The following is a 27,182-nucleotide window of genomic DNA, read 5'->3' as shown; positions in this document are numbered from 1 at the left end:
CTATATTTTGGAAACAGTCTTAGACTGGTAACTGAACCCATTGGTACCGTGGGTTACGAAGGCACGGGGTACAACCAGCTCACTAGTGGTGATCTTCGCCGACATGTCGGACGCTGGGCTCCTTCTGAAGAAGTTTGCCAGGAACTTGCTCTGCGAGTGCTGAGGAAGACAAAACATGTTTTTTCATTGAGCGTCATGGCGATAATGATTATACATTAGCAGAGACTGGCAGTGTCAATAATTCCAATGATAAAATGTCTGGAACGCCACACATCCGCACTTTCGTTATCCGACTTGATTCTCTCAAATGACAATTTATCGTTCTGTACTCTATATTTTCCCTCTTGGCTTGCTGTGCAAAACAACAACCCGCTTCCATAAAATACTGAAACTCAATTTAGATTGTCTTGTGCATGTGTGTGGGTTAGAAAACTGACAATCACGTGTTATTTATTATGTATATTTATGCAACTTGTACATACCATGGTCCCTTGATGCACAACTTGTCATACATGCAATATCACACGTTAATTAACAATTTAATATATCTTATAATATGTGCTTCAATTATTTACCATAAAGGTTGTGCAATAATAATTATATCTATTGACGACACTTGTATCGTATTACCCATGTCAACGAAGCTATGGCACATTTAGAATAGGAAAATATTCATATTACGGAAGTAAGACAGAAATATTTAAATTTCCCACATTGTTTATCAGGAAGCAGAACTCGAAACATAGCGCATTTCTTCTTCGACAACTATTTCAAATGAATTCCTAATAGCGACCACACATCTTTGATATCGAAGAATGAAGCAGGGATACTACTTTTTAGGACATTTAACATCTTCAAATTGAAATAATCATGCTTATCTTAAAGCCTGTTGGTGTACCGTCTTCGACGATGATGTTTAAAGGTCGAGATAAGCTAGCTTCAGATGATTTCTGTCTCAGAACATAGAAAATTGACTTCTATAACGACAAATACTCATGTTAATGCGCTGAAACATATCTACTTGGTCTTTCCATTTGGTTTCCACTTAGATGCATCTGTTTTTATTTCAAAACACTAACATACATGTACAACTCTTTAAACTTACTACATATATTTGTTACTGTACACTAAATTAAGTTACACTGTGATTAAGAGAATAAGTACTTGTAGGTGGTCCTTTGTTGCACGTTCACAAGATACTGGTGCCCGTGTAATCAGATAGCGCGGTCAAGATTGATGTGTTATGCCACTAAATTCGAGCAAACAAAACTCCTCGGTCATTGTACTGTAAACAAGTTACAGCTAACTATATAATGGATACAGACTATGTTGTAGACGCCCTATGATAACCCCACAGTTTACTGAAAATCACTGCTTTAAGTCTACATATTGCACATTATTATAAATGAATGTACCTTGGATTTCCATAACATTGATGGACCCATTCCTTAAAACTGTACGGGGTGACCTCTACAAAAGTGAGGTAGAAGGGAAAGGATGAGATGAGCCAAAACGATAAAATTGACGACATAAAACTAGCAAAAGACAGGTCTGATAGATAATGTTTAAACATTAAATTAATTTTAATTACTTTTAACAAATCGTTGTTTAGATATAACATTCCGGAGTTGTTTTTGTTTTAAATGGATTGGTTTAGATAGGAAACGAAAGTTGAATACTAATACATTGTATAGATGGCTACAAATTTTGTTTCCGCGGAACAGTTGGAAAATATAAGTTTAAATCCCTCACATACGTATAGCTAGGGGTTTGCTCTTTAATGCTCAGTGATTAACTCGAAAGATTTACAAAAGTTCGTTCTATTCTATATTTACATCACTCCAGTTTAGGTGCCTATTTGGGAAACATGCACTCGCCCAAGTCAATGAAACATAAAGTGCTTGCACCAGAGTGATTTGTTTCAATTTGCAATTTTAGATGTCAAACACTTGGTAGCAGGAATGAAAACGTCTGTTTACAGTAGGTTGTCACACGATCGTGAGCTGAGCAGCAATGATGTACTAGGAAATGGTTCCAGTGAAAAACCTGTGAGTTGGGAAAGAATTTTACAAAGATGCACTGCTTTGTCCATTCGATCGAAGACGATTTCTGTAATATTTGTTTAACACTATGCCGGGTATCAATGAACAAACAATTGTGATTTCAGGATATTGAGAAAGGAAATATTGTTTAAAATAAAAGCATTAATTTCGACGTTACATTTCTCGGGTTAAATCCATGTGATAATATAGAATGCAAATAATATGCCGTTTTTCATTATTTTATTTTATATGTCGATGTCAACGTATCCAATCAAAATGCTGTGTTAAAGTCCGTGTTGCTTAAAACTTCGGTGTCTCAACTAACCGTTTGTAAGTATTGAGTACACTAAGATAGCACTCACTAGAACACAAAGTTAAACCGAGGGAGGTATAAGATAAGGTGTTCTGTAAGGGTAAATCTTCTGACGAAACATGTAAGGCAGAATACGGAAAAAGAAATGTAACTATCGAGAAAAATATTTTTTACGAGAAACATGAGACCATTACGTTTATAACATTTTCGTTAGCTGTCAATGTTTAATAGACGGTAGTAAAAGGTCGGCTTAAGCGGCTGACAAGGAAGTATATCGTGTCAATATTTAAAAAGATAATCAATGTTTTTCAAGAAATCCATCTTTAATAACCTTTGAAATAACATTGTCTCTTTTCAATGTCTTCGTTACCTAATTTGTTCAATGAATTCTGTGTGATGACAAAACAAAAAGAATTCTGACCGACGCGAGTAAAATATCGTTATTAAGGATATGCCAAAAGTTGCTCATGCAACCTTGCCAATTAATTCAATACATTTGTTACATGTAACTAGAAATCAAATAATGCTGTCAACGTCAATATGTACTCCCTCACGACATCCTGATAATATCTCCCGATATGTAGACAGGACCAAGTACACCACATAAAGGAATTGATTTATCAAGGACGAGTTTATTGGTTTGTGTTAAGATGTATAATTTGACTTAAGAAAATATCATACACTATTCTACAGTAACGATCTAGTTTTTTAAAAACATTTATTTCGACCATTTAATTTTCCTCTGTTGCCTCCTAGATTTCACCAATTCAGGGCCACATCAGCTCATCATCTAACCTATTAAATGACAATTCTACAAATTTATATTAATTATAAATCTATAGTACTCTCGTCCATATGGTGGTGGAGACCCGTTTTAAGTTCATTTTAAGCTTGATGAAAAAGAGAAATATCGACAGTTTGTTACAATATTGTCCTGGAATCGGAACAGACCAATGTACAAAAAATGTATTAACAATCTAGATTATCATATAATCATGATGAAAGCGAAGCCTGTTTAATCTGTAAGCGTCTGTACCTATTGTATAGTACACTCCCACAGATTGCCGTTTAAGTAGATATGGACGGGGACTTGAAGCTGGCGACCGTCTTGTGACAAACAAGCTGCGCATCACGTCCACCAGCAGGATTGAACGCGGCCGACCGGAGATAAATCTTCCAGCAAACCAGACAACATTGTTATTTTGAACGACCGTAAACCTGTTTGTATCTATGTAAACAGGATCGACGTGTAGCAAAGTGGCCTTGTTTAATACCCGTGCCAAAGAAACTGTTTCCGTGGACACACTATCAATGTCGCGTTGGAACACTTGCCAGGAATATTGTTAGGACGGTGTATTTGGCATTGTGTACACGTACTTATGGCAACACAATCCATTGTCGATATTTTAAGTTTCCCTTTTGTATCTGAGACTGTATTGTGTGGATGTAACGTTACGTGTATGGCCATCTATTACTTCATAACAGAACAAGTCTTAATCTTATTTTTTTACTATTTGTATTGATATGCAAGAGACTAGGATACACAAGATTGAAAGAATTTTGTAAAGGAAAGAAACATTTAATGTGTCCAACGTGAATATCTTATTGAGTTATGAACACGAATAAAATATATTGCCATAGTATACAGTTTGAAATTATCAAAATAAACAACTTTACAAATGCCCCATCTCACAGCATGTAAAATCAAACATAGATTTCAAGAATACATAGTATACAGTTTGAAATTATAAAAATAAACAACTTTACAAATGCCCCATCTCACAGCATGTAAAATCAAACATAGATTTCTAGAATACATAGACATGTATCTACAACTGAAAACGCAGATTTATGTCATCATCAATCAGTCTTCTTCAACTCCTTTCTACTAAAATAGTATCCACTTAAGAGAATTTGTGAACAGCGAACAATCTAAAAAAGCGGTTCACAAATATAAACAAATATTCCAAAAGAAGTCGCGCAGAAACATATTTATCTGCAATGAAAAGGAACTGGATTTCTATTTAGATCGATAAATTTATTCTGTTTTCTGGCAGTGCTGGTACCTAAATGACCTCAAAGATAAATTTCCTCGCTTTTTGGTATGTTTTGCCTATCAAAGGTCCTTTAAAGTATGAACAGATTGACTAGAACATCACATGTCATAGATCTACGTACTGTTTACATTTTTTTAATATAATGGGATCTAACATTATGATTAAGAGGAACTTCCATAACCACGGTAAGACCGGAATGGTCTTGTACAACATTAAGACCGGAAAGGTCTTGTACAACAGTAAGACCAGAAATGTCTTGTACAACAGTAAGACCGGAAATTTTGTACAACACTTAGACCAGACATGTCTTTTACAACAGTAAGACCGGAAATACCTTGTATAGTAAGGCCGGAAATGTCTTGTACAATGGTCAGACCGGAAACGTCTTGTACAACGATAAGACCAGAGATGTCTTGTACAACGTTAAGACCGGAAATGTCTTGTACAACAGTAAGACCGGAAATCTTGTACAACAGTTAGACCAGACATGTCTTGTACAAAAGTAAGACCGGAAATACCTTGTATAGTAAGGCCGGAAATATCTTGTACAATGGTTAGACCGGAAAAGTCTTGTACAACGTTAATACCGGAAATGTCTTGTACAACATTAAGACTGGAAATGTCTTGTCCATCGGTAAGACCGGAAATGCCTTTCCAACGGTAAGACCGGAAATGTCTTGTACAATAGTAAGACCGGCAATATCTTGTACAACGGTAAGACCGGAAATGTCTTGTACAACAGTAAGACAGGAATGTCTTGTCCGACGGTAAGACCGGAAATGTCTTGTACAACAGTAAGACCTGAAATGTTTTGTACAAAAGTAACACCGGAAATGCCTGGCATAGTAAGACCGGAAATATCTTGTCCAACGGTATGACCGAAAATGTCTTGTACAACATTAAGACCGGAAATGTCTTGTCCGATGGCAAGACCGGAAATGTCTTGTCCAACAGTATGACCGGAATGGTTAATAGTAGACGTAACAGTTGGTTTAAGTGTAATGATGTTTCATGAACTAAGTCAGCCATTAAGAACCGTATGAATATGTTATGTATCTACACCCTCTATCTATACAGTATCTACACAATCTATCTGTACAGTTACAACACCATCTATCTGTACAGTAACAACACTATCTATCTGTACAGTAACAACACTATTTATCTGTACAGTATCAACACCATCTACCTGTACAGTAACAACACTATTTATCTGTACAGTAACAACACTATTTATCTGTATAGTAACAACACTATCTATCTGTACAGTAACAACACCATATATCTGTACAGTAACAACACCATCTATCTGTATATTATCAACACCATCTATCTGTACGGTAACAACACCATCTATCTGTACAGTTTCAACACCATCTATCTGTACAGTTCAACACCATCTATCTGTACAGTAATAACACCATTTATCTGTACAGTAATAACACCATTTATCTATACAGTAACAACACCATATATATGTACAGTAACAACACCATCTATCTGTACAGTATCAACACCATCTATCTGTACAGTATCAACACCATCTATCTGTACAGTAACAACACCATCTATCTGTACAGTAACAACACCATCTATCTGTACAGTAACAACACCATCTATCTGTACAGTATCAACACCATCTATCTGTACAGTAACAACATCATCTATCTGTATAGTATCAACACCATCTATCTATACAGTAACAACACCATCTATCTGCACAGTATCAACACCATCTAACTGTACAGTATCAACACCATCTATCTATACAGTAACAACACCATCTATCTGTACAGTATTAACACCATGTATCTGTACAGTATCAACACCATCTAACTGTACAGTATCAACACCATCTATCTATACACTAACAACACCATCTATCTGTACAGTATTAACACCATGTATCTGTACAGTAACACCACCATCTATCTGTACAGTAATAACACCATTTATCTCTACAGTAACAACACCATATATGTGTACAGTAACAACACCATCTAACTGTACAATAACAACACTATATATCTGTACAGTATCAACACCATATATATATATATATACAGTAACACCACCATCTATCTGTACAATAACAACACCATATATATGTACAGTAACACCACCATCTATCTGTACAATAACAACACCATATATATGTAAAGTAACAACACCATATATATATATATACAGTAACAACACCATATATCTGTACAGTAACAACATCATCTATCTCTACAGTAACAACACCATATATATGTATAGTAACAACACCATCTATCTGTACAGTATCAACACCATCTATCTGTACAGTAACAACGCCATCTTTCTGTACAGTAACAACACATTCTATCTGTACAGTAACAACACCATCTATCTATACAGTAACAACACCATCTATCTGTATAGTAACAACACCATATATATGTACAGTAACAACACCATCTAACTGTACAATAACAACACCATCTATCTGTACAGTAACAACACCATCTATCGGTATAGTAACAACACCATATATCTGTACAGTAACAACACCATCTATCGGTATAGTAACAACACCATCTATCTGTACAGTAACAACACCATCTATCTATACAGTAACAACACCATCTATCTGTACAGTAACAACACTATCTATCTGTACAGTAACAACACAATCTATGTGTACAGTATCAACATATATCTGTACAGCAACAACACCATCTATCAATACAGTAACAACACCATCTATCTGTACAGTAACAACACCATCTATCTGTACATTATCAACATATATCTGTACAGTAACAACACCATCTATCTATACAGTAACAACACCATCTATCTGTACAGTAACAATACCATCTATCTGTACAGTATCAACACCATCTATCTGTACAGTAACAACACCATCTATCTGTATAGTAACAACAACATCTATCTATACAATATTAACACCCTCTGTCTGTACGGTATCAACACCATATAATCTGTACAGTGGCAACATCTATTTCGGAACATTTCAGGTTAGTAATTAGTATTTGTCTACAGGACTCGGACCATTACCTCAGGCACCGATAGAAACATTTCTTATATTAGAAGTTGGGCGTTGTACGACAACAGATTTGAAACGCTTGCCACAGAAGACTAAGAGAAGAGGAAACAACACGAGCATATCCAATGGAGCATTGGGATATCCCGATTGTGCAATCCAGAAATGAACAACGAAATGAAAGCAAAACGGCTAAGAGACGAAACAGTAAGGAAGAGAACAAAACGAAAGGACAGGTAGTCATTCCTTACAACAAATTCCTGTCAAAAACCATCCTGAGGTATTGCAACAGTCATGACATCTCAAAAGACTCTTTAAAATACGTATAGGCAGAAGATGCTGGGTCCGATTTAATGATCATGAGAAAAATGCGAAAGGTGAAAAAAAAATCACCAGATCACAGCGAAAACGTTCTTAGTCCCAGATCAATATATCGTCTCTAACAGATCATTCCACACAACAAAGTCATATGATTGACTGGGAATAGTCCAACATAGTTAACAGGGAAAACAACATCTTAAGGCTTAATGATGATGAAGTCATAGGTATACGCGAAGGGGTCCAGTACTTAACAGGGACGGGGAAGGTGGAGGCACAGACTCACGCACATCTATGACCAAGAGTTAAACAATTGAATTGACTACAGTGCATTGTTACCAAATTGTGTTATTTCTTTAACCTGTTAACTATCTCGCCGCACTATTTTCGGCCTTACCGTACCATAGAATTATAGTACAGCCGAACCGGAAAAGGTGGTAGATTCCTTTCCGTCTCGTCAACTACGTACGTTTATACAAGTACGCTTAACACTGGTTACTCAATTATTCTACCAGTTGTATTAACCGAACTTCTATTCTGTATCTGTTCACTGACAACACCATCTATCTGAACAGTGTGTGTCTGTTCAGTGACAACACCATCTATCTGTACAGTGTGTGTCTGTTCAGCGACAACACCATCTATCTGAACAGCGTGTGTCTGTTAAGTGACAACACCATCTGTCTGTACAGTGTGTGTCTGTTCAGTGACAACACCATCTATCTGAACAGTGTGTGTCTGTTCAGTGACAACACCATCTATCTGTACAGTGTGTGTCTGTTCAGCGACAACACCATCTATCTGTACAGTGTGTGTCTGTTCAGCCGCAACACCATCTATCTGAACAGCGTGTGTCTGTTAAGTGACAACACCATCTATCTGTACAGTGTGTGTCTGTTCAGCGACAACAACATCTATCTATATAGCGTGTGTCTGTTCAGCGGCAACACCACTTTTCTGTATCAACACAATCTATGTACGCAATATCAATACCATTTACCTATCTGTACAATAAAAACACAATCTTTATGTATCGGTCAGTAATGTAACAACACCTATCTCTCTGTACAGTATCAAGGTCATCTATATGTACATTAACACCACCATCTACCTGTACATTAGCATCATCAGCTGTCTGTACAGTAACTCCACCATCTACCTGTACAGTAACAACACCATCTGTCTGTTCAGTACTAACACCAAAAATGGCGTTGATAGTATGCGGGATGATGATGGTGATTGTGGACCAGACATATACGTCGTTAGTGTGCAGTTAGGTATTTGCACTGTACAAATACTGTTCTTAATGAACAGTCAATTGTTGTATCTAGACAGGTGGGTGGAGATGTTACGGTTATAAATATATGTTGATGTGAAGAAAAGAGTGATGTATTTGTCCAGAGAAATAGTACATATTTTATTCGAACAGAAAGATGGTGATGTAACTGTACAGGTAGATATGTTGATACTGTACAGATTGGTGGTGTTGTCACTGTACAGAAAGATGGCGTTGTTACTGTACAGGTAGATATGTTGATATTGTACAGATAGATGGTGTTGATATCGTACAGATAGATGGTGTTGTTACTGTACAGATATATGGTGTTGATACTGACAGATAGATGGTGTTGTTACTGTACAGATAGATGGTGTTGATACTGTGCAGATAGATTGTGTTGTTACTGTACAGATATATGGTGTTGATACTGTACAGATATATGGTGTTGATACTATATAGATAGATGGTGTTGATATCGTACAGATAGATGGTGTTGTTACTGTACAGATAGATGGTGTAGATACTGTACACATAGATGGTGTTGTTACTGTATAGTGTTGTTACTGTACAGATAGATAGTGTTGTTACTGTACAGTTAGATAGTGTTGTTACTATACAGATAGATAGTGTTGTTACTGTACAGATAGATGGTGTTGATACTGTACAGATAGATGGTGTTGATACTGTACAGATAGATGGTGTTGTTACTGTACAGATATATGGTGTTGATACTGACAGATAGATGGTGTTATTACTGTACAGATAGATGGTGTTGATACTGTACAGATAGATAGTGTTGTTACTGTACAGTATCAACACCATCTATATGGTGTTGTTACTGTACAGATAGATATGTTGTTACTGTACAGATAGATGGTGTTGATACTGTACAGATATGGTGTTGTTACTGTACAGTATCAGATACCAGTGTATTATACTGTACAGATAGATAGTGTGTTGATACTGTACAGATACTGTACAGATAGGTGTTGTTACTGTACAGATAGATGGTGTTGTACTGTACAGATAGATGGTGTATGATAGATACCATTGTTACTGTACAGATAACATGGTGTTGTTACTGTACAGTAGATGGTGTTGTTACACAGATAGATAGTGTTGTTACTGTACAGATAGATGGTGATACCGTACAGATAGATCGTGCTGATACTGTACAGATAGATGGTGTTGATACTGTACAGATAGATGGTTTTGTTACCGTACAGATAGATGGTGTTGATACTGTACAGATAGATGGTGTTGATACTGTACAGATAGATGGTGTTGTTACTGTACAGATAGATAGTGTTGTTACTGTACAGATAGATAGTGTTGTTACTGTACAGATAGATGGTGTAGATACTGTACAGATAGATAGTGTTGTTACTGTACAGATAGATGGTGATACCGTACAGATAGATGGTGTTGATACTGTACAGTACAGATAGATATACTGTATCTGTACAGTAGATGGTGTTACTGTACAGATAGATGTTGTTACTGTACAGATAGATAGTGTTGTTACTGTACAGATAGATGGTGTTGATACTGTACAGATAGATGGTGTAGATACTGTACAGATAGATAGTGTTGTTACTGTACAGATAGATGATGTAGATACTGTACAGATAGATAGTGTTGTGTACAGATACTGTTGTTACTGTATAGATAGATGGTGATATGTACAGATGTTGTTGACTGTACAGATAGATAGTGTTGTTACTGTACAGATAGATGATGTAGATACTGTACAGATAGATAGTGTTGTTACTGTACAGATAGATAGTGTTGTTACTGTACAGATAGATGGTGTTGTTACTGTACAGATAGATGGTGTTGTACAGATAGATGGTGTTGTTACTGTACAGATAGATGGTGTTGATACTGTACAGATAGATGGTGTTGTTACTGTACAGATAGATGATGTTGTTACTGTACAGATAGATGGTGTTGTTACTCTACAGATAGATGGTGTTGTTACTGTACAGATAGATGGTGTTGTTACTGTACAGATAGATGGTGTTGTTACTGTACAGATAGATGGTGTTGTTACTGTACAGATAGATGGTGTTGTTACTGTACAGATAGATGGTGTTGTTACTGTACAGATAGATGGTGTTGATACTGTACAGATAGATGGTGTTGTTACTGTACAGATAGATGGTGTTGATACTGTAGATAGATGGTGTAGATACTGTACAGACATATGGTGTTGATACTGTACAGATAGATGGTGTTGATACTGTACAAATAGATGGTGTTGATACTGTACAGATAGATGGTGTTGTTAATGTACAGGTAGATGGTGTTGTTACTGTACAGATAGATGGTGTTGATACTGTACAAATAGATGGTGTTGATACTGTACAGATAGATGGTGTTGATACTGTACAAATAGATGGTGTTGATACTGTACAGATAGATGGTGTTGTTACTGTACAGATATATGGTGTTGTTATGGTGTTGTACTGTACAGATAGATGGTGTTGATACTGTACAGATATATTGTGTTGTTACTGTATAGATATATGTTGATACAGATAGATGGTGTTGTTACTGTACAGATAGATGGTGTTGATACTGTACAGATAGATGGTGTTGATACTGTACAGATATATGTGTGTTGTTACTGTATAGATAGATGGTGTTGTTACTGTACAGATAGATAGGTGTTGATACTGTACAGATAGATGGTGTTGATACTGTACAGATATATGGTGTTGTTACTGTACAGATATATGTTGTTACTGTACAGATAGATGGTGTGTTGTTACTGTACAGATATATATACTGTACAGATAGATGGTGTTGATACTGTACAGATAGATGGTGTTGTTACTGTACAGATAGATATGTGGTGTTGTTACTGTACAGATAGATGGTGATACTGTACAGATAGATGGTGTTGTTACTGTACAGATAGATGTGTTGTACTGTACAGATAGATGTGTTGTTACTGTACAGATAGATGGTGTTGTTACTGTATAGATAGATGGTGTTGATTCTGTACAGATAGATGGTGTTGTTACTGTACAGATAGATGATGTTGTTACTGTACAGATAGATGTACACATAGATGGTGTTGTTACTGTACACATAGATGGTGTTGATACTGTACAGATAGATGGTGTTGATACTGTACAGATATATGTGTTGTTACTGTATGTTTGATACAGATAGATGATGTTGTTACTGTACAGATAGATGGTGTTGATACAGATACAGATAGATGGTGTTGATACTGTACTGATAGATGGTGTTGATACCGTACAGATAGATGGTGTTGATACTATACAGATAGATGGTGTTGTTACTGTACAGATATATGGTGTTGTTACTGTACAGATAGATAGTGTTGTTACTGTACAGATAGATGGTGTAGATACTGTACAGATAGATAGTGTTGTTACTGTACAGATAGATGGTGATACCGTACAGATAGATGGTGTTGATACTGTACAGATAGATGGTGTTATTACTGTACAGATAGATAGTGTTGTTACTGTACAGATAGATAGTGTTGTTACTGTACAGATAGATGGTGTTGTTACTGTATAGATAGATGGTGTTGATGTACAGATAGATTGTTGTTACTGTACAGATAGATAGTGTTGTTACTGTACAGATAGATGGTCTTGTTACTGTACAGATAGATGGTGTTGATTACTGTACAGATAGATGGTGTTGATTACTGTACAGATAGATGGTGTTGATACTGTACAGATAGATGGTGTTATTACTGTACAGATAGATAGTGTTGTTACTGAACAGATAGATAGTGTTGTTACTGTACAGATAGATGGTGTTGTTACTGTACAGATAGATGGTGTTGATACTGTACAGATAGATGGTGTTGATACTGTACAGATAGATGGTGTTGTTACTGTACAGATAGATAGTGTTGTTACTGTACAGATAGATGGTGTTGATACTGTACAGATAGATGGTGTTGATACTGTACAGATAGATGGTGTTGTTACTGTACAGATAGATGGTGTTGTTACTGTATGGATAGATGGTGTAGATACTGTACAGATAGATAGTGTTGTTACTGTACAGATAGATAGTGTTGTTACTGTACAGTTAGATAGTGTTGTTACTATACAGATAGATAGTGTTGTTACTGTACAGATAGATAGTGTTGTTACTGTACAGATAGATGGTGTTATTACTGTACAGATATATAGTGTTGTTACTGTACAGATAGATAGTGTTGTTACTGTACAGATAGATGGTGTTGTTACTGTATAGATAGATGGTGTTGATACTGTACAGATAGATGGTGTTGTTACTGTACAGATAGATGATGTTGTTACTGTACAGATAGATGGTGTAGATACTGTACAGATAGATAGTGTTGTTACTGTACAGATAGATGGTGTTGTTACTGCATAGATAGATGGTGTTGATACTGTACAGATAGATGGTGTTGTTACTGTACAGATAGATGGTGGTGTTACTGTACAGATAGATGGTGTTGTTACTGTACAGATAGATGGTGTTGTTACTGTACAGATAGATGGTGTTGTTACTATACAGATAGATGGTGTTGATACTATACAGATATATTGTGTTGTTACTGTATAGATAGATGGTGTTGTTAGTGTACAGATAGATGGTGTTGTTACTATACAGATAGATGGTGTTGATACTGTACAGATAGATGGTGTTGTTACTGTATAGATAGATGGTGTTGATACTGTACAGATAGATGGTGTTGATACTATATAGATAGATGGTGTTGTTACTGTACAGAAAGATGGTGTTGATACTGTACAGATAGATGGTGTTGATACTATACAGATAGATGATGTTGATACTGTATAGATAGATGGTGTTGTTAGTGTACAGATAGATGGTGTTGTTACTGTACAGATATATGTTGATACTGTACAGATAGATGGTATTGATACTGTACAGATATATGTTGATACTGTACAGATAGATGGTGTTGTTACTATACAGATAGATGGTTTTGTTAGTGTATAGATAGATGGTGTTGATACTGTACAGATAGATGATGTTGATACTATACAGATAGATGATGTTGATACAGTATAGATAGATGGTGTTGATACTGTACAGATAGATGGTGTTGATACTATACAGATAGATGGTGTTGTTACTGTACAGATAGATGGTGTTGTTATTGTACAGATAGATGGTGTTGATACTGTACAGATATATTGTGTTGTTACTGTATAGATATATGTTGATACCGTACAGATAGATGGTGTTGTTACTGTACAGATAGATGGTGTTGATACTATACAGATATATTGTGTTGTTACTGTATAGATATATGTTGATACCGTACAGATAGATGGTGTTTTTACTATACAGATATATTGTGTTGTTACTGTATAGATATATGTTGATACCGTACAGATAGATGGTGTTTTTACTATACAGATATATTGTGTTGTTACTGTATAGATATATGTTGATACTGTACACATAGATGGTGTTGTTACTGTATAGATAGATGGTGTTGATACTGTACAGATAGATGGTGTTGATACTATACAGATATATTGTGTTGTTACTGTATAGATATATGTTGATACTGTACACATAGATGGTGTTGTTACTGTACAGATATATGGTGTAGATACTGTACAGATAGATGGTGTTGATAATGTATAGATATATGGTGATGTCACTGTACAAATATGTGGTGTTGATACTGTACACATAGATGGTGTTGTTACTGTACAGATAGATGGTGTTGTTACTGTACAGATAGATGGTGTTGATACTGTACAGATAGATGGTGTTGTTACTGTACAGATAGATGGTGTTGTTACTGTAGAGATAGGTGTTGTTACTGTACAGATAGATAGTGTTGTTATGGTAGATGTTGTACTGTACAGATAGATGGTGTTGTTACTGTACAGATAGATGGTGTTGATATACTGTACAGATAGATGGTGTTGTTACTGTACAGATAGATGGTGTTGTTACTGTACAGATAGATGGTGTTGTTATGGTGTTGTCTGTACCTATCTGACACAGATAGATGGTGTTGTTACTGTACAGATAGATGTGATGTTACTGTACAGATAGATGGTGTTGATACTGTACAGATAGATGGTGTTGTTACTGTACACATAGATAGTGTTGTTACTGTACAGATAGATGGTGTGGATACTGTACAGATAGATGGTGTAGAAACTGTACAGATAGATAGTGTTGTTACTGTACAGATAGATGGTTGTTATGTTGATATCAAAGATAGTGTTGTTACTATACTGTAGATATTTTGTACAGATAGATTGTTGATACTGTACAGATAGATGGTGTTGTTACTGTACAGATAGATATTGTTGATTTCAGTGTTGTTACTGTACAGATAGATGGTGTAGATACCGTCGGTCTATTATTTTGTTATCAGAGCCCCCGTCGGTCTGTTATTTTGTTATCAGAGCCCCCGTCGGTCTGTTATTTTGTTATCAGAGCCCCCGTCGGTCTATTATTTTTTTATCAGAGCCCCCGTCAGTCTGTTATTTTGTTATCAGAGCCCCCGTCTATCTGTTATTTTGTTATCAGAGCCCCCGTCTATCTGTTATTTTGTTATCAGAGTCCCCGTCGGTCCGTTATTTTGTTATCAGAGAACCCGTCGGTCTGTTATTTTGTTATCAGAGCCCCAGTCTGTCTGTTATTTTGTTATCAAAGCCCCCGTCTGTCTGTTATTGTGTTATGAAAGTTCCCGCCTGTTCATTATTTTGTTATCAGAGCCCCCGTCGGTCTGTTATTTTGTTATCAAAGCCCCCTCGGTCTGTTTTGTTATCAAAACCCCCGTCTATCTGTTATTTTGTTATCAGAGCCGCCGTCTATCTGTTATTTTGTTATCAGAGCCCCCGTCTATCTGTTATTTTGTTATCAGAGCCCCCGTCTATCTGTTATTTTGTTATCAGAGTCCCCGTCGGTCTGTTATTTTGTTATCAGAGAACCCGTCGGTCTGTTATTTTGTTATCAGAGCCCCAGTTTGTCTGTTATTTTGTTATCAAAGCCCCCGTCTGTCTGTTATTTTGTTATGAAAGTTCCCGCCTGTTCATTATTTTGTTATCAGAGAACCAGTCTATATATTATTTTGTTATCAAAGCCCCCGCCTGTCTGTTATTTTGTGATCAAAGCTTTCGTCTGTCCATTTTCAGTCTGTCCACCACGTTGGTATCAAGTTCCCTTTTGCCGGTTTCTCTGTTGTATTAAGTGACTGTCTGGCTTTTATCTGTGTGTATATATATATATATATAAAGAGGATACAAGTTAAGATGGTTAATTGACAGAAAATTGATATTACGTACAAGCAGAGCCGCGGCCTGTTGCGTTGACCAGCCGAGAGGAAAGGGTAGACTACAGGCAGCAAGTATTCCTTGACAACTGGAAAACTTCTCCTTCTTGCGCCATTTAGCCCGGCGGTTCTGGAACCATACCTGAACAGATTGACACAAAGAACATGAATTAACTGAATGAAACATTTTACAGTTGTGTGATCGCACAACGTAACACGATGTTGGCAAGATATCTGCAAGATAGGAAAACTGGACAAAATAAGTTATCGAACATCCGTGCGCACAGAGTGCACCATTACATACGGTGTTTGCGATTCTCGCAACAGTCAGGGTCAAATGAGGACGTGAGGAGGTGCTACGAGCGGGAAACAAAGATCAGAAAGACCAGACCAGACAGTAACACAAATAAATGAGGAAGGTCTAAAGTATTTCATTGGCTTAGGATATCTAATTTGGTTTCTTCAATGTCTTCTTTTGAGATCTACTCTTAGTGACATCTCCGATGACGCAGTGCTATAGAGCAGACCCTATTGTTGGGCTCACCTCAACAAAGGCGATGGAGAATTCGCCTCGGGCTGCAGAGGAGCCCGCCAATCAGTCGCTTCTTACATCATGCAACAATAAACAGTAGAAACAGTCGTCTCCTGCACGTGTTCGATAGATCGGGACAATAATAACAAAACAATGTATGTTAAATCGCTCCTTAGGAATCATCAACGTATCCATGCAAATTATACATGGTACTAATCGATGACGTCACGAGTTAGTTTTCGTGAACATCCGAATTGGCATAATTTATCTCAAATATTATTTTGTGTCTTCATAGCAGGGAAGGCAGTGTTAAAATTGTATAAAAATACGTATATCTGCTACAGTTTTTACTTTTATCAAAAGTAACTTAAAAGAATGCGGTTTCCAAAAGCCCAGCCACATGATCAAATATCCCAAGACTGCTATTATATACCCTTACAACATTTGGTTACTGTATATATAGATTTAGACCTCATGGCCATTGCATATGAAAGGAATGCAAACTGAAAATAATTTCCTATATGGTTTCTACAGCCGATGTAGGACACGTGTACCATATACAGGGTTCCTATCATATAGACTTCAGCAAGTTTTCACCTATATGGAAATGGAAGCAACTTCATTGACTTCATTGCCATCCTCATTACTTTAGGGGTCACGCCCACTATCGCTGTCTGCACCCGTGGAATATGTCATGGTAAAATTGAACGTTCTATGTGTGACATCTTGAGGATAAGACGAGAAGACTTCTTTGATTCTTTGATGTACATTGAATGAAATTCGGGGTCGCTTATCAGTGTGTTGTACTGACTTTGAAGTTAGGTGTCGCCTCTTTCTTACCTTCATAGTAGCGTGTCATCTGTGATTTGTCAGTGTTTTTCTCCTGAAACCTGCTCTAGTCCAATCATATTATTTCGTATGTGCATTTTGTACTGTTGATACACCGTAGCCATTACATAGTCACATTTATGAGGTTTAACTTTGTGAATATTGATGACGATCTTAATAGTGCGCTCTATGCTTTCATGTAATTTCACTCAAAGTGTATATAAACCTAGACAGTTTTTTTATGATATGGGAACGATATATAATGAATATATCAGTGTGTGCCAGACTTGCCCCGAGTGGACAATGATGGAATTAAGAAATGTAATGGAAGATGGAGTTAGTTTAACAGTTCATAATGAAAACCAGCATTAATGTTGATGCATTGCTTTATTGACGACAATGACCGTGTTAACTGACATCGTTAAGGACCCCAATAGCCGATATCCATCTTGAAAACTGTCATGCGCAATAACATCTTGTATATAAAATGATTTTTTAAAACTCTTTTTAGTTTGGCACATGATTAACAAAACAATATTCATAATCCAAACTCAGATTAAATAAAACTGGAACAACACAAACAAAAGCAAAATGTACACGGAAAGCCAAGAAAAAGTGGAAGAATAATTAAACTTGTTTTTCTGAAAGAGTGTCCGCTTCATCGACGACATCCGCCATGTAAACCTTGGTCAATCCAGGCAAGTAAAGTCACGGTCTAAAATGCAAACAAGGTATACAACTATGGAGCCAACAGGCAAACTCATCAAAGACGGCCAGCTTCATATTGCACAAGGAAATATTATTTTTCTCAATGAGATCACTTTTACGACCGTAAAAGTTCCCTGCAAATTTCATCAACCTCCATCTTTTGAAACCCTGAGGTTACGACTTTTTCCTCGAAAATTATAATACTGGGAACAGCTGAATATCTAATCAACTTGGACCATGGAAACACCATAGGGTGGGGACGCTGCTATCTAGAAATTGGTCTCTTTTGGAAGATCTTACCACAAAACTCGACGAAGACGTTGTCAACCAAAAACTCATTTCTTTTATGATTTTCATCTTCCGTATATTTCTCCTTTGATAAAGGGACTTCAATATAGTTCATAACCATATATTTGTCCCGCCGTTCAGCTTTCTTCGAAAGGGAAGCTCTCATAACAAGAGAAAGATTCATTCTTTCTAATTAGAATAAGTTAAGGTGGTGTACAGGATCGCAAAATCAGATGATCTTATTACATTTTTAAAAAGAAGACGTTGAAGATTGGTCAAAAGCTCTTTAGGGTCCTTTAAAATCCAAATACTATTAACTTCACTTATTCAGTAAACATTGTTACAAAAGACTGTAATCCAGATTTGATCGTACTGAGAACGGTGGTTAGTAATATTAACAAAGGCTAGGTTGAACAGATTGACGAGGCAACAATGAAATGTTGCTTTTTTGACGGTTATGAATTCAATGAAAACTGTAAAAGTCCGTATTCTTATCATTTCCTTGTTTTGTCTTTAACCGTTTTGCCGTTTTAGAAAATGAATAGTAGTGTCAATACTCTAGAACTTTGCTTATCATTTATTTATAGATTTGTGAAAAAGACAATTGTTCCCATCTTGTTTATTACAACTCCACAGAAACTGATTTAGAACATGTTCCCTAGAGACTGGCAATACACCTCCAAAGAAACGAATACTGAACCTGTCCTTGGAAAGTTTATTACACCTGCACAAAAATCGATATAGCATACGTCCCTTGGAAACTGGCACTGCACTTAAACTGAAACCAATTTAGAGCATGTTCCACGCAGATTCCCACTACATCTTAATTGAAACCAATTTAGAACATGTCCCAAGCAGATTGCCACTACATCTTAATTGAAACCAATTTAGAACATGTCCCAAGCAGATTGCCACTACATCTTAATTGAAACCAATTTAGAACATGTCCCACGCAGATTACCACTTCATCTTAATTGAAACCAATTTAGAACATGTCCCAAGCAGATTGCCACTACATCTTAATTGAGACCAATTTAGAACATGTCACACGCAGATTGCCACTACATATTAATTGAAACCAATTTAGAACATTTCACACGCAAATTGCCACTACATCTTAATTGAAACCAATTTAGAACATGTCCCACGCAGATTGCCACTACATCTTAATTGAAACCAATTTAGAACATGTCCCACGCAGATTGCCACTACATCTTAATTGAAACCAATTTAGAACATGTCCCACGCAGATTAATACTTCATCTTAATTGAAACCAATTTAGAACATGTCCCAAGCAGATTGCCACTACATCTTAATTGAGACCAATTTAGAACATGTCACACGCAGATTGCCACTACATATTAATTGAAACCAATTTAGAACATTTCACACGCAAATTGCCACTACATCTTAATTGAAACCAATTTAGAACATGTCCCACGCAGATTGCCACTACATCTTAATTGAAACCAATTTAGAACATGTCCCACGCAGATTGCCACTACATCTTAATTGAAACCAATTTAGAACATGTCCCACGCAGATTGCCACTTCATCTTAATTGAAACCAATTTAGAACATGTCCCACGCAGATTGCCACTACATCTTAATTGAGACCAATTTAGAACATGTCCCACGCAGATTGCCACTACATCTTAATTGAAACCAATTTAGAACATGTCCCACGCAGATTTCCACTTCATCTTAATTGAAACCAATTTAGAACATTTCACACGCAAATTGCCACTACATCTTAATTGAGACCAATTTAGAACATGTCACACGCAGATTGCCACTACATCTTAATTGAAACCAATTTAGAACATTTCACACGCAAATTGCCACTACATCTTAATTGAAACCAATTTAGAACATGTCCCACGCAGATTGCCACTACATCTTAATTGAAACCAATTTAGAACATGTCCCACGCAGATTGCCACTACATCTTATTTGAAACCAATTTAGAACATGTCCCACGCAGATTGCCACTACATCTTAAAAAACTAGCAATTAAACCTCCACAGAAACCAATATAGAACATGTCCCTCGGAAACTAGCATTACAGCTCCACAAAAACAGATGTAGAACATGTAGAGCCTGGCACTACACTTCCAATGGAAAACTAATATACAACCTGCTCCTTGGAAACTGGCACTCACCTTCCAGGAAAAAAATCCCTTCGTGGGTGGACACCACATTTCTGAAGGAAAGATTACAAGGACTGCACCCCTATGAAATGGTAGTTAATTTATAAACGCCTAACGTAAATCGATAGTGCTGGCATAGTCTAAGGTCGACAGGACATTTGTTAAGAGACAGAATATGAAACGAATAACGAAATAAAGGCCACGGTTTTTCTGAACGTGAATACCTTTCTTGATATAATGAAGACAAATATTCGGTAAAGACAACGCCGACTTGCCACAAGGGAACTGGCAAAGACGTGGCATCCGCCATTGACATTTATTGGGAACATAACAATCCAATAATGAGACAGTGTAAAACTAATGTTAACCGTCCTGCAAGCATACATTACCCAGTGATTAGTGTTATATGTATTGAGCACAGTTTGTTATATAACGGAACATCCCGTAAACAGGTATCAAATTCACTATCAGAAAGGGATAGTTAAATTTACTGCTGCATAAAACAAACGCAAACATAGGTTTACTGATGTATGGATAATTAAATGATAATGATGGCTGAACAAGGTCATATATAAATGTCGAAGACGTTGTGGTTCTATTTTCTAATTGATTAAATTTATCACATTGTACAATGTATATACTAAACAAGTGGGTAAATTTCGAAGAAGTGGTTACCTTAATAAACCCCAAGTCGGTACAAGTTTATATTTCAATCGAAAGAATTGATAAAGTTTAATTATGTATAAATCACAGTCATTCAGCATGTCTATGAAATGAATTTCTATTGAAAGTTTGAATATACAGGAGGACATTTTTCACACAAGTGAGAATCGAGAATCCACATGCGTTACCAATATCGCGTTTTATAGACACATATTCCCAAAAGCGTTAACACACCGCCACACACACTATCATGTTAGCAAAAACCAATATACAATATCATGTTTGCGAAAATCTACTTACAATGTAATGTAAGCAAACATCAATAAAGAATACCACGCTATAGAACCTCCAAATACAATATCATGACCCTAAACTTCCATATCCAATCTCATTTTAACGACAATCCACATACATTGTAATTATCACACGTGTGTTAGAATGCAATACATGGGAAATATTGCTAATGATATCTTGTTAATTTAAATTGTAAAATCTTCTTCATGCGAGTATGGACAAAAAAACTTGATCACCACCTTGTCCTATCATACCAGAAATATAATATAACAGCGTCATTCTGTTTCATTATCTCGTCAATATGTCTTGCCATTTCCCGCGAATGACCTCATATAACGCAGGGAACAGGGTGGTCATCAGGTGGCTTTCCGTTTCTTAATTGGATAATAATACAGCCGGCATACGGGATAATCCGCTTTAAACAACCCGTGTGTAGATCTCGAATGATTTTGTCACATATGATAGTGTTATACAACATAACGTGCTTTATCTTTATGAAATGTGTCATCTTAGTTTGTTACCATAAACAATGAAGTAACGTCATTGTTCAGCGAAAGAATATTGTCTTTGGTATTATTTTGTTAAACATTCGCATTGCACCTTTCTAAATTAAGAAAGTAAAGAATTTTTATTGTTTTAATCATACCTACACTCAACCCTGTTTTATAAAATCAATTAAAGTCACGTCGTGTTAAGCATCCGACGATGATACCATGGACAATCCTTATTTGAACAAGGTCACCTAAGTTTGTCGCTGTAATCATTTAATGTCGGCGTCACGATGCATGAGAAGCGAGCGCATGTGTGGTGTGGATGTGTCTTACGGCTACAGTATGCTCTTGTAAGCTTCCTAGTGGTAGTACGGAACTAAGGCTACACACTGGAGTACACTGTCTAAGGCCTTCCACTCCGGGCACACAGGGTTTTCTAATTCATACGAAAACATAGCACATTTAATGAATGAATAAGAGAAGACTGAACCAGAAATAAGATCGATCAAGTCGAATGAACTTAAAGTGCATATATTATAAAATCCAGACGATATAAATATTGATAAGCGGCTAAAACGCGCAAGGGATCTAAACGTTATACGTGAAAACCTAAGACGACTAGAAAATCGTCGACATTTGATAACAGGATGTATAAGAAGCATAATCACCATTCCTGATGTAAATAAAAGACTCTGTCTCAGTGAGCTTCGTACGTAGCAACATTACCATATGTTTAAATCAAAAGACAAAAGAATCTGGAAACTTTTGAATCCACGTTTTACGTATGCGGGATTGATTGAGATAATGGTAATGCTATCACCTTCATGCATATACAAAGTATTCACCCGATAACATTAATCTTAAAAAATTACTTCGCAATGTTCAATACAACATTGCAAAATCAAAATACCGACAACAAAGGCGTAATTCAAAACATCTATAAAACAAGTGAGCACAACAGACTTACAAAAGCAAGATTCACAAGAACATCCACGCATGTGCTTTCACACTACCTGTATCCTCGACTCCGGAAGTTTTATTTTGCAAGCTAATTTTTCCCTGAGAAATACATCTGGGTAATGCATCTTTCTGAAAGCTTTCTCAAGTTCCTGTAGCTGACGAGTGGAGAATGTTGTTCGCTTTCTTTTCCCCTTGAGGTGCGATTTGTGCTTTTCCTCTACCTTTCCATCTGTAATCAGAAATAAAAAGTGTGTTTAAACTGTCGGATGAATAACGGCAAAAGGTAAACAAAGTCAACGAAGACGAAAAAGTTTGCAGTGAACGTGATTTCAAAGTCAGAAGTATATAAAACGTATTCAGGAAATAGTTTGTTAGGGAGATTGTATCTACACGGCATCAGTCAGGAAATTGATTACTTACTTAAGCGTCTTTAATGCAATCTTCACTTCACGATGCCTTCTTTTGCATATTTGACTTTGACTTTGTGACGTGGTCCAGAAAATTACATACTATCTGAAATATCGCTCATCGTTCCCAGAAAGGAATCTCTATTCACTATATGTCACCTTTCAGATTAATTAACACGTGGCATGCAGGTTATGGAAAACCTTGATGACTTAAAGTCCATCAGCATTGTCTACCTAACTAAACCGAAATGAATTATGTCAGGATAATCTTAGGATACCATAAGGTTGCCAGAACGACCAATGAATACAATTAAAATAGCGAAAGAATGCGAGGAACAAACAAATCCATCCCTCAAGAAAAGAAAGCGGGTTATGAAGGGGGAACTGTGATGATGAAATTAAGGATTGAATCTTGCTGATGTCGATTTAATGGGATAATGAATTGTGTTGGTCTTGAGACAAATTTAATGATTTGCGAAGCAGTTCATGATGAATTTATTTCAAGACCAACTCAATTCTTCATAAAAATGAAACCGACATAAGCAAGATTCAGTCCTTATATTTCAATTCACGCTTCGTTTTTCTATAACATTGGAAATGACGCAAATTATCTTCTACTTTCATTTCCGTTTCTTGCCATCATGTCGTCTGACGTCATACAAGTAAATAGTCATTTGAAGACAGATTATATTTTGGCGTGGTAACTTAATATTCAATGAAACTTAAATAAGAACAAAATTTAATACATTTTTCGACAACTTTCATGAAAATTTAGATAATAGTGTGCAGCAAAGACAGTGTGCATTTTACCTCGAGGAGGAATAACGTCTAGGACGTGGTGCGCCGGTTAATCTGGTCAAATTCATTGGTAAATGAAACAGATCACGTTTTGAAGTTTCAATGAGTCTGATTTGGGTAGAAATTGAAATATTGATAAATGAATGAGGTGTAAGCTTTTTAAGCAGCCTAATCTCCTCGAGTTCCATTGCGAGCTTCTGTCAAGTGAATGCAAAATGGTTGTCTTATCTAAATGACTGATTGTGCGGAACAATATAGTATATTGATATACGATGCTATCTAATAATTATTGTAATTTCAGGAGCGACAGGAGAATAACGTATTGCAGGTGACCGGATATAACTTTCTATAAATAGCAAATCTGCGTCACCTTTCTCTCGCGATTCCGCCGACACTTTTTAATTTCGAACGTTTGGCGATAAATAACGGCACCACTGACGATTGAAAATTCACAGGTATTAATTATACTATATTATGTTCGTTCTTATTTATTAAAGTCTTCTGTTTTCGGTTGTCTATTGTAAGTCTTGAGTATGCAGACAATTAAAATAAAATGTCTTAGGTCGCGGCTTTCGCTGCTCAAAACATATGAAACGATAAAATGGCAAAATAGCTTTGAAAATTTGGTATGAGTGGTCATACTTTAATATATATATATTTATGTGAGTATGTAAAAAATACCAACAAGTCAATATAATCATAATCCAAGCTCAAATTCAATAAAACTAGGATAAAACAAGAACAAAAGTTTTTACCCCCTTATTATTGATTTAAAGGGAGTGTCCTGAAGAATTCCAGGATATTAAGACCAGGTCTTCCGGAAGAGTTCAACGACGACACCCACCATGTAAACCTTAATCCACCCAAGTGAGTAATGTCACGTTCTCAAATGAGAACAAGGTATACAACAACGGAACCAACAGGCAAACTAACGAGCATCAGACACGGCCAGTCCATATCACACAAAGAAATAGAATATTCCTCAATGAGATCACTATGGCGACCGTAAAACATCCCCATAATTTTAATTAACCCATATCTCATCTTGAAACTCTTCATTTGACGATAATTTTGATAACGGAACAAGCTGTTGGAATAGAGTCATCTGCGACACGTGACCACCATTGGTTGGGGATGCATTGAAATCGACATTGTTGAATGAATTCCGCCAGCATGCCTTAGTTGGTTTAAAAATGTAAATAAACCGACAATCAATATTATATCTATCAAGTTATTATTTGCTGTTGATTACTCAGTATAGAGGAGGTAATGTATCGTTTGTAAATATATGTCACGTATTTGTATCGTTATAATTGAAAATACTATCAGTAACTTAGAGGGACTTACTTTCGCATAGTTATCACCTTACAAGTATATAGTTGTTGATGGCCCAAGAATGTTTCGAGACGAGCTCTGTAAAAAGTACATAGGCATTGGATAGAAATGTCTAAAAACACATAATTATTGAAGTATTATTGTGAATGAATTACGGGAATATTGAGGTGAAATGACAATTCACTCTATAATTAAGGTATTAAGGTGTCTTTTAAATGTGCTTTATTAGGATAACTAGTATTCCGATTTGCGATACGATTTGATTGCTTTTGGTTTAATTTATATCGCATAACATCCATTCAATAAATATGATTGTCTAAAGCAGAATGTATATATATGCGCGAGGTGAATGCATATACGGCTTACGTTAGTAGGAGGCTGCAATATGTCCATGAAAAACTCCTCGCGATAGCGCGAATCTGAAGTCAACTTTATATAGTGTTATCTTCTTGGTATAGTTGTTGTCACTAGAGTGCCCTCATTCGATGATGCAGCGGAATACAGCAAACCGTAATCTTTGTCTATTAAATGACGCCTTAAGTAATGACATCGGGAAAATCACCCTCAATGTAAGAATGTCCTACAATTAGTCGGATTAGCGATATGCAATGATATACGGCAGATGTATTTTTCCCTTTATGTTTGGGTTTGTACACCAAGTATTCTAATTTCAGGACAGAGTCGGTGGCCTTTAAAATGACGTTATGTAATCATTGTTATCACAAACCATTTAGATATATACCTAAAATACTAGAGTGTCGGCTTCCTCAGGAGAAACAATAGCTTAAGTAATTCATCAAATTACGTATATTCTGCAGAATCAGCGAACAGATTTTTGCAGACGTTGGATAAAATGCTTGTAAGGGTTTTAAAGGCTTTATGTTATCTTATTCACAGACTGAATAAACTCGCAAAAAATGAAATCTTAAAACCTTATCTCAATAAACACATAGTCAGGTTTTATCGATTTTTTCAACTTTATATCAATAAAAAAACATATACTAAACATGCGTGCTTCATGTAGATTTGCAGGACTGTAATAAATTTAAACGGCGCGACTACCATCCCATGTAGTCTTTTCAATTATCAAAATAAACAAAGAAAAAAAAGATAACCATCATATTCGAAACTACGATACTTGATAATGTAAATTGTTCTACTTCCTGGGACTGAAGATTTTACAAAGACGCCTAAAAATATTCTGATACTGTAAATAAAATAACTTACCGAGTTGTTCACCTTCGCTCTGAGCATCTCTAGGTAATTGCAGAATGTTCCGAATAGAAAACTTTATTTGTTGGTCGACCTTGTCTATATTTGAATGAGCGTTTTCATCAGTTTGCGCTTTGTCCATCTTCTGTTCTGACTGTGTTTCTAAGACGCTTGAATCCAT

General features: G+C 36.2%; 1 protein-coding gene across 1 annotated transcript; it reads right to left on the bottom strand.

The window, feature by feature from the left end:
- On the bottom strand, positions 1–27,182 carry LOC132549124 (homeobox ARX homolog alr-1-like). Its single transcript, XM_060213049.1, has 4 exons — positions 27,017–27,182; positions 23,303–23,478; positions 16,348–16,476; positions 1–159 (listed from the first exon to the last, which is right to left on the bottom strand). Exons 1-4 carry the CDS (start codon positions 27,180–27,182, stop codon positions 1–3), a joined length of 630 nt encoding a protein of 209 aa, XP_060069032.1.

The sequence above is a fragment of the Ylistrum balloti genome, unplaced genomic scaffold (assembly GCF_031769215.1).
Source record: "Ylistrum balloti isolate Yb309-2 unplaced genomic scaffold, AGI_CSIRO_Ybal_v1 Utg369618, whole genome shotgun sequence".
Classification (NCBI taxonomy): Eukaryota; Metazoa; Mollusca; class Bivalvia; order Pectinida; family Pectinidae; genus Ylistrum; species Ylistrum balloti.
This window is presented reverse-complemented; position numbering and strand designations above follow the sequence as displayed.

Coding starts and splice junctions, on each gene's coding strand:
- LOC132549124 (XM_060213049.1), bottom strand. CDS start 27,182: ATGGATTCAAGCGTCTTAGAAACACAGTCAGAACAGAAGATGGACAAA. Junction 23,479..27,016: donor GAGCGAAGGTGAACAACTCG/GTAAGTTATTTT, acceptor TTCTGATTACAG/ATGGAAAGGTAGAGGAAAAG. Junction 160..16,347: donor AACAGGCCGCGGCTCTGCTT/GTACGTAATATC, acceptor TGTCTTCCTCAG/CACTCGCAGAGCAAGTTCCT.